The sequence below is a fragment of the Miscanthus floridulus genome, chromosome 7, assembly GCF_019320115.1.
Source record: "Miscanthus floridulus cultivar M001 chromosome 7, ASM1932011v1, whole genome shotgun sequence".
Classification (NCBI taxonomy): domain Eukaryota; kingdom Viridiplantae; phylum Streptophyta; class Magnoliopsida; order Poales; family Poaceae; genus Miscanthus; species Miscanthus floridulus.
Window position 1 is genome coordinate 74488397 of NC_089586.1, and position 9511 is coordinate 74497907.

Consider the following 9511-nt stretch of genomic DNA (forward strand, 5'->3'; position numbering starts at 1 on the left):
GCCTCCACTTGCTGCCGTCTCCGACCTCGGTGGCTGGAATCGACTGGCCCCAGCCTTTCCTTCCCCTATGTTGCAAATATAAGTTTCATTTGTTTCAGACGTTTTAGATGTATGTTGCAACTATTTCTTTTTTATATTGCAAAAGCAGATCGGGGATGTTGCACATGTTGCAAGTGTTTCAGATGCATGTTGCAAGTGTTTGTTCAAAATTTTCATCTGTTTCCAGATGTACGCTGCAATCGTTTTTATCTAGATATTGCATATGTTTCACACATATGTTGTAACAGTATGTTTCAAAATGTTTCAGATGTTTCAGTCTTATGTTGCGGTAAGTGGTTTCATATTGAAAGTTGCAAGTGTTATATTTTGGATGTTTCACGTGTTCCACACACATGTTGCAAGTGTGCTCCAAATGTTTCATCTGTTTTTAGATGTATGTTGCATTCAAATGTTTTTTAATGTCGCAAGTATTTTATGTTGTTCGGCCAGGGACGAGCCGGGGGTAGGCGGATGGTGCGTGTAGTGCTGAAAGCCCTAGTTTAGTTTTGGATAATTGATGAAACCATAGGACTAACATTCGATCTAAGTTTGTGAATTAGATAAGGTAGTCCAATCTAAGTGGTGGAGATAGATGATGGTCATGATGAAGGTGATGGCCATATGTGATGATGATCAAGTGCTCAACTTGGAAAATAAGAAAGAGGAAAACAAAACCCTATGGAGTTCAAGGCAAAGGTATAAATAGAGATTTTGTTTTAGTGATCAAGACACTATAGAGAGTGTGATCATATTTAGGGTAGATGGTCGTACTATTAAGAGGGGATCTCTACTAGACAATTCGGTCATCTAGTGCCAATAGGTGTTGGACTTTCTGTATTGCATTTTGGCCTAGTGCACTTCAGGAGCAAGCGAAATTTTTATTGAAAATGTTTTGAGAAATGTTAACTTGGCTCTAACATGTTTTGAGAAACACTTTGAGAGTTAACATCGCTTGTGGGGAGTAGCTCGAGTTGCCGTGGATCGAATCACGATAAAGTTTGCAACTTAGAGAGCTAGTGGTGGTGTTTGGGTGGCACCGCCACCCCCTGTCCGATGCACCACCACCCCTACAGTGGTGCCCACCAGGACGTGGTCAAGAAGGGAAGCTTGGGCTGGGGCACCACCCCTACCGGTGTTCACCGCCACTGGCACGGTAGTGCACCGCCGTACGGTGTCCGGTGCCACCGCCCTATTAATCCTAAGGGTGACTAACTTCGGTTTGAGCTCAGGGGGTCACCGCCATGGTCACTTTCACTTTTCACCCGAGGACAGCGAAGCTTAGAGTTAGGGGTGAGGGGGCACCGCCCTGGTGACCGCCATAGGCACGGTGGTGCACCGCCCTAATTATCCAGAGACTATTTTTTGGGGACTTGGCTGGCATGGTCACCGCCACCCCCATGGCGGTTGCACCGCCATGCCTTGTTCGATGACCAACGACTAGTTTCTAGCCATTGAAATTCAACCGTTGGCGAGGTCACCGCCTTGTCCGGTGCCAAGCACCGCCCTATCCGGTGACCTCACAGACAGCAGCCCTAAAGGGCCAACGGTTCTATTTGCTTGTGTGGCTATAAATAGAGGGTGTGGCCGGCCTTGGCCACTCTCTTGGCTCCTCTTACACTTGTGCACATACTTTGGAAGCTGAGCAAATACAATTCACTCACTTGCACACTTGATTTCATCATTTGAGTGAGATTGGTGAGCCTCTAGTGCATTGCATTGAGTTGCATCATCTTGTGGCACTAGGTGGAAGCTTTGGACTGGTCATGATCTTCTTACTCTTGGTGTTTGCCGACACCTAAATGGCCCGGTGATTGGTGGATCATTGAGTGGAGTTGGTGATTGTCTCTGGCCTCGATCGGTTGCTTGTGTGGGTTCTTGACCTTCTCCTGATAAAGAGCCAAAAGGTACTCTATTAAATTGCTCGTGCCTTTGAGTTACCTCACTTGTGGGTAGGTTCTTGCGGCACCAAGTGTTGGCTAGGTGTGTGATACCTATTAGCCACCGAACCACCAAGTGTTGGTCGACACAACGGGAACTAGCGTGTTGGTAAGCACGTGAACCTCGGGAGAAAATTGGTGTGTCACTTGTCTCTTGAATTTCTCCCGGTGATTGTTTGATATTCATCTTTTGATTGGTTCATTCCTCTACATGGCCGTATAATCACCCCACTCACTCCTTTACATTCTTGCAAACTAGTTGTGTAGCAAGCTCTTTAGTGTAGCTAGTTTAGTTTTACCTAGTGGAGCTCTTTAGTGTAGCTTGTTTGAGAGCTCTTAATGAGTAGTGACTTAGCCTTTTGTGTGCTTAGTGATAATAGTAACTAAAATTGTTGGATATGTGGCTTGCAACCCTTGTATAACTAGAGCAAAATTGCATTTTGTCTTTTAGGTTACTAACCTTATGTTCTAGTGTGTTTGTAGAGATTTTATTAGGCTATTCAGCTCCCTCTAGCCATATTAGGACCTTTCAGGCGTACGGGGGGCTACAGACGGGACGCTGAGGGCGGGGGGCGGACGGGTGCTCTAGTCAGGGGCACGCCGGGTCTCGGCACTCAAGTGCCGCCCGCACATAGAGAGAGAGAGGATCAGATCTAGAGAATGATCGGCGGGCGCAGATATAGGGGCGGGGCTAATTCGGACTAGGGTGGGGCTATGGTAGACCGAGCAGGCTACGCATCTGTCCAAACGTCCGGACGCTAGCCACGCCCTAATCTGATTTATCTCTTCGTACTAGGAAACAAAATATTTTAACTCCTTTAATTATTAAAACCAATTGTTTTTCTTGGTAGTTTTCAAGATGATTTGGTTCGATGAGGCGCCACATCAACCACAAAGAGGTAAATTGAACTATGTTAATAATTCAAGGGTCAACTAGACTTTACCAAAAAAATATAGAAATAAATCTTCAACAAACTATCTAAATATTTTTTTTGAAAATATGGGATTTAAAATCCTAAAATCTAGTTTATTTTTAGAAAATTTATAGGAAACTTATTTTAGCACAAAAATATGAAACAAGTTTTAGATTTTTTTTTCAAAAAAATCGTGTTTTGTATTATGGTGCATAGATTAGAATATAGTTAGATCTTATATGGTACCAATTTGATGTTTATTTATTAGTACATGCTCTTGCTATATTTGATATAGTTAGGCCCTGTTTGGATCCACTGCTCTAAACTTTAGAGCTAAAGTCTCCAAATAGATGGTCTAAAATTAGCTCTAAACTTTAGCCAACCTCACATTTAAGCTTTAGACCTTAAAAGTGAGCTAAAGTGCTCTAAAGTTTTTAGAGCTATAAAGTTTAAAGGAGGGGATCCAAACAAGATCTTAGTCAGATGATAACTCACACTACGTGGAGGTTCAACTATCCATGTGACTTTGACGACACACAAGTGTCATGTAACCGCCTTATGTTTTATCCTAATTAGTATGAGCACATGTGGCAACTTGATCCAGAAGACGAATATGGTTGCGACCTTTTCTCACCTTGTTCTCTTGATCGTATTAGTCATGTTTATCAGTCATGATACAATGTTTTTCTCTCACAACAAAACATCATCAACTGGTTTATAAGCCACAGAAATGATCAAGCGAACACGGTGTCTGGTTTGGGCAGGAAATGAATAATCTAGCTGCTTGATTGGTGCTGACTTGTACAGGTCCTACTAGCTAGATATCACCATATCGCAAAGAAATGTCATTTTACTTCACAAAATGTTTTCTGTTTCTTGTTTAAAAGCATGCATATGAATTATGTTAGCTGAGATTTAAATAATTAGCACACAATTGACATGTGGTAATGATGATGGAATAAGCTACAAGAATATGAATATTGCAAACTAATTTTGTTCCTTGTAATTGAACTCGCGATCTAGGCACCCTCACCGAGGTGATAAACAACTTCATATGAGGGGGGGGTATGCCATGCTAACTTGCCAGGGGCGAACCTGACCTAGGGTACCTCATCGACTTAGCTAACACGGCATACAAAGATATATGTAGCAACCGACTAAATCCGTTGTAACCGACTAGAAGATCAACCTGCAAACCAACCAGACCAGGACTTTATCTGTAGCCTTACCTCTTGAACTATATGAGGAGGGTAGGGATCCCCTAATTAGCATACCATAGCAATACACAATAAAAACAATAGTTGTGATCTCCTACTCGCAACTGACTCGAGCATACGGGGCACGAGCGATATAAACAACATTATATAGTGGACGTAGGGCACCCTTTTCTGAGCCAGTATAAGTATATGTTCTTGTGCCACTCCTCTGATTTAATATGTATGATACAATGATTATTAGTTGGAGGTAAAAACACCAACAATGAAGATAAAAACTATGTACTTATAGCACTATTAAATTTAAAGTGAGAATAAAGCTATGTGCCTCTATGTCAACCAAGTAAACATGCATACACTAGGATAAATATATATTTCAATAGTGTGTCAATCATTTTCCTTAACAAACCATATGCCAATGACACTCGTAATTCACTTTAAGTTATATTAATATCTCATGGCAATAAATTATGTAAACCGTTACTTTTGGTCAACTTAATAAATATTAAATATCTAGATAGGTGCAATGGAAAGATAAAAGTTACATATTGTCGACAAAAGATGCTCGGCAGTCCTCTGAGGGCTATCCCATGAAGATAGATTGATCGACGGAGGTGCGCATAATCAAGAACAAGAAGGCAACAAAGACACAAGAGTTAGACAGGTTCGGGCCGTCAGCACGACGTAATACCCTACTCCTATGGTCTGTTGGTTTGTATTGGCTATCGTATGATATTGCGTGTGTTCTGAGGGGGTACCTGCCCGCCTTATATAGTCTGGGGGGTAGGGTTACAAGTCAGTTAGATCTAGAAGATAATTGGAAAGTAATAACAGATTACAGGGATCACGGGATCGAACGTATCCTAACAGATCTCGTAGCATCTTCAGGATATCACCCTTGATGCCTTGCGGTACACGCTGAGCAGTGTCGTGCACCATAGGTCTTCGTCTTGTGGGTTGGACCGCCCTTGGCAGCGTAGCCCATGTAGTCTACCATGGGTATTCGAAGTCATACCCCCACATAGCTAGTCCCCAAGCGCCTTGTATCCGCTGTGCAACGCTGTCTTGAGCTTGTTCAAGCAGGTGTAAACAAAGCCGAGCAGTCAAACCCATAGTCCGACCACTATAATGAGTCGTCGAGCAGTTATAGACCGTTGCCGAGCGGAGTATCCTAGGTAAGGCTTGTTAGAAGGATGTAAGGAGCTCAAGTTCAAAATCGAAAATTTTCTCGCTGTGAACCAAGTGTGCCCACTTAGAGTCCAACCACGAGAAAGGGAGATAATCTTCTTCAACTTCAGGAGGCACGAAGTCTTCTAGATGAAAGAAAAAACACTCACCGCATGGTGAAGTGTGCCCACTTAGTCACCAAGCTTGGCAGTAGGTGACGTGGTCACGTGGTGCTAGGGTCTAGAAAGCAAAAGAAAGGCAGAGAACCAGTCGAGCAGGCAACCAGTCCCTGGGCTGAGCCCTAAAATGAAAAGCGCACATTCACTGCAAGGTGAAGTGTGCCCACTTAGTCCCCAAGCCTGACAGTAGGTGATGTGGTCACGTGATGCCAGGGTAAAAAACAACAGTACTATAGAAATCTTGAATAAATCAAGAAGTATCGATTACTCAAATCATGGAGAAAAAACCGAAGTAATGGTTGTACTATAGAAATCACTGAGCCTTGATGGTATTGTGGAGAAGTCGGCGAATATTCGGTGTGTAGTACCAAGTTGCATCGAAGAATGGGTGATATGGGCCGCAGTTACGCGAAAAGCCCAAGTAACGGCCCACCATGCCGCTTTGGGGAATTCGGAAGGGCACAAATCAATATGGTGTGGTTTCCCAAAAACCCTTGAATGCGAAAAGTGGGTATGGTTTCTTTATAACTGCGTCGCCGCACTCCGCGCTCCCACCTTTGCCACTTCACCACTTTGTCTTCCTCCTCAGCCTCGAGCTCCCCCATTCGCATTCACACGCACTTCACCGCTAGGTCTAAAAAGCTTACGAAAAAAGGCCAGTTCCGATCTAGATCTGAGGGATGACGCCAAAGAGGGGAGGTGGTAACCCAAAGAAGGCAGCCGCCGAGGCGAGTTGTGACAAGGAATGGGTGCCATCACTCATGGGGGAGAGGGAGCTCAATAAGATGGTGGAGGTGGGCGTTCTTCCTAACCGTGTCACCGCCGAATGGCGTCTGGCCGATGGTGAGCCCTATCTGATGCCACACACCGACGAGCTTGATGTGTTCGAAGATTACTTCTGGCGTGGATTAGGACTTCTGGTACATCCATTCTTGCGGGATCTGTTGGAGTTTTGGGGAGTGAGCTTGGTAATCTTCATCCGAACACCATTTTACACATTTCTGTGTTTATCCACTTCTACGAGGCCTATCTTGGCATTCTTCCCCATTTCAATCTCTTCCGACACCTTTTTTGGCTCAAGAAGAAAGGAGGGGGCGGTTCCAAAGTGGTCGGCGGTGTGTATCTATAGCTCCATGACGAGATGGCGGGTGAATACATTATTATGTCGCTGAATACCTCGCTGAAGGGGTGGAATGCCAGGTGGTTCTACATGAAGCAGAGTCATCCTGCCATCTGATGCGATGTCGATCAGATTCTGGAGAACCAGAGGAGCTGGTCAGAGAAACCGACCAGTGCTGATATGCTCCTCAAGCTAATAAGGGGAATGAAGATGAGCAGAGTGGTGGTGGTAGTGAGCTTCATAGTACGCCATGTCTAGCCCTGCATGGAGAGGGCTCATCTGGGCTTTGATTTCAAGGGAGATACCGATGACACCTGGGAGAGGACAGAGAGACTAATGAAGGAGGCTGTGCTACGTTGGGCCACTGAACTATTCGCTCCAAACGTGCCATTCAACATGCTAGGGCAGCCGAGAGCCTTCAACTGCATGAACCCACCTCCTCATGTAAAAATTTCGACTATTGTTACTGGTGCTTTTATCACGTGCTGGTGTCGAGCAATGAATTGATTCGCTTGTGGAAAGATCCATTTGTAGGAATGGGCGGGGTACTTCTCGGGTGTTCCGAGGATCGATTGGCCAAAGGTAGTGGATGCCATGCCGACCACTCAACCAGAGGAAAGTGCCATCAGTGCCTCGTCCAAATCTAGAGGTGGAGGTGTTGGTCAGAAGGAGAGTCCCCCCGGTATTGGAGAAGGTTTGGGGGAAAAGGGTGGCGAATGATGAGTCGGCCCAAAAGAAGAGAAGAACGGTAGATGTAGCTCCCCGCAAGTCGGGCAGTATCTCACTAGGTGGCAATCAGACCACTCGGATGCAGAGCACGACAATATCTGAGTCGTCGGACGACGATGAGGCTCCAGTAGCTCCCCCTCCGAGCACTAAAGCGTCATCGCGCAATACGCGCGTGGAGATGCAACTGGAGGGAGGGGAAGGAGTCCCCGAGCAGCACGCAGAGAAGACGCCGACAACGAGGGCCACAAGACCTCCAGCCCAGGCCATGTGGGTTGACCCTAGAGCAATGCTTGGGTGCTCGGTGAGGCAGCGCTAGTTTAGAACCATCTACCGAGAAGTTGATGTGTAAGTATCTTTGCCTTGGGATCAGTAGCTTTCCAATTTTTATAGTTGTAGTGACCGATAAGTTGATCTGATGCAGAACGGGGTGCACAGAGGATCTAAATCCTTTAGGCCAGACCATCAAGCAGCCGGGGGCTATTCCCGGCATGAAGACATTACAGGTAGACTCTATCCCAGAGTCCCTGGGCATTTGCTAGTCTGCGGAGGAGTCGATCGCCGCTATTGATGGAGTTGGCGGTAGAGAGCAGTTGGCGACAATGGCGGGCGAGTCATCGGAGATGCCAGGAGCAATGGTGGAAGCCACTGAGTCTTCGGAGATAGGAGCAGGAGTTGCCGAAGTCATGCTCGAATTGGCGACGCAGAGGCCGGTAGCATTAGAATCAATGGCGTAGAGGCCGATAGTGTTGGAGGAGCAAACAGCATGCCCTAAGAGGCTAAGATGTCGTAGGGCATGGTTGGTCGTTGTGTACGGCCACCGAGCCCCAGGCAGCGCCACCGGCTATGGAGGAAGAGGACGAGGTCGAGGAGATTGAGCATGAAGAATCACGACCTCAAGCCATCCGCATCCTTCGCAAGCGAGGGGAGGAAGTTGTGGTCATGGAAGAGGACACCACCAGGGAGGTGAAGAGGCTATGGTCCACCCTTCCATAGCCATGAAGCAAATTGAGGTTAGTATTGCATCGACGGTGTCCATCTTTGGCGTTGGAGACTATGGTCCTTTATAATATTGGTGCTTTGCAAGGCATAGTGCGCACTGTGTACAATGGCAGCAGGTGATCAAGAGGATGGAGCCCCTTGTCGAGGAGAACAAGAAGCTGAAGGAGGCAGTGAAACTAATGGAGAAGAACGTCTAGAGGGCCCAGCGTGAAAGGGATCTTGTTGAATCAAACGCGAGGGACCTGGAGTACCAGAAGGGCACCTTATTCGAGTAGTTGAAGACTGTCTTCGAGCAGCTAGAGCACACCTTTGAGCAGCTGAGAAGCAGCGCCGAGCAGCTGAGAAATGTCTCTGAACAGAAGAAAGGTACTATGGATCGGTAAATTTGTTCTGCATTGCCGAATAGTCTTGATGTTGCTATTGACCGTTATGTTTGTAGAGCAAGATGCAGAGCTCGGCCGGTTGCGTCAAGTCACCGGCCAACTCCAAGAGGAACTGATCGAGGATCTGAAAGGTGTGTTAGTTCGTGGTCGGAGCTGTTGCTGATATGATTGCTTCGTTGGACGAATCCCTTTGGTGTCTGCAGAATACCGTCAAAGAACCAAGGTGCAGTTTGACATGCTGGAGCTAGAGGCAAGAACCTAGAGGGGAAAACTTGATGCCATGGTAGCTGGAGTCAGGCTAGTGCTCGATTGTATCGACATGGAGGTAGCTCCTCAGCCCGATGATAGGCCGCCACGTCCGGACACCATCATTGATAGGTGCAAGGTGGCATGGGTGAACCGCGATGCCGCTGTCTCCATCGTGATGCATGCCCTAGCGATGGTACGGTCCCACTACCCTATGATCAATCTTTAGGCGATAGGGGCTGGATTCGCCAGAGGGATGGGTGCGATGAAGTAGGAGCATCTAAAGGATGAGGTGGAGGACGTGGCTAAGAAGCTGGCCGTCAACGTTGATCTGTTAGGCAAGGTAGACAGTGATGGCCAAGCCTAATAGCCTAAGTGGAGAGGGACCTGTATTGAACAACTGGAGAAGAGAGTTAAATGCGTGAGGCCATAAACAAACATTTATGTATTTGTATAAATGTTGTAAGTAGACGTTGGCTGCATGTTTATGCGGCTTGCTAACACTTTTGGTGAAAAATAGATGTATTGTTAACCCTAACATGTTTATACGTCTTATAAGTAGCGTCCGAGCAGTTAGTTCGTTA

The 9511-nt window shown here is 46.2% G+C and overlaps 1 protein-coding gene across 1 annotated transcript; it reads left to right on the plus strand.

Annotated features, from left to right (window-relative positions):
• Positions 1–8142: 8142 nt before the first annotated feature.
• Positions 8143–8943, plus strand: LOC136465663 (uncharacterized). Its single transcript, XM_066464310.1, has 5 exons — positions 8143–8276; positions 8384–8489; positions 8595–8664; positions 8738–8812; positions 8885–8943. The coding sequence occupies exons 1-5, from the start codon at positions 8143–8145 to the stop codon at positions 8941–8943; spliced, it is 444 nt and encodes a 147-aa protein (XP_066320407.1).
• Positions 8944–9511: the final 568 nt, after the last annotated feature.

Excerpts from the sequence above, each read along its gene's own strand:
- LOC136465663 (XM_066464310.1), top strand. The coding sequence starts at position 8,143 with ATGGAGGAAGAGGACGAGGTCGAGGAGATTGAGCATGAAGAATCACGA. Across the intron at positions 8,665-8,737 it reads TGTCTCTGAACAGAAGAAAG|AGCAAGATGCAGAGCTCGGC; the intron begins GTACTATGGATC and ends TTATGTTTGTAG. Across the intron at positions 8,813-8,884 it reads ACTGATCGAGGATCTGAAAG|AATACCGTCAAAGAACCAAG; the intron begins GTGTGTTAGTTC and ends TGGTGTCTGCAG.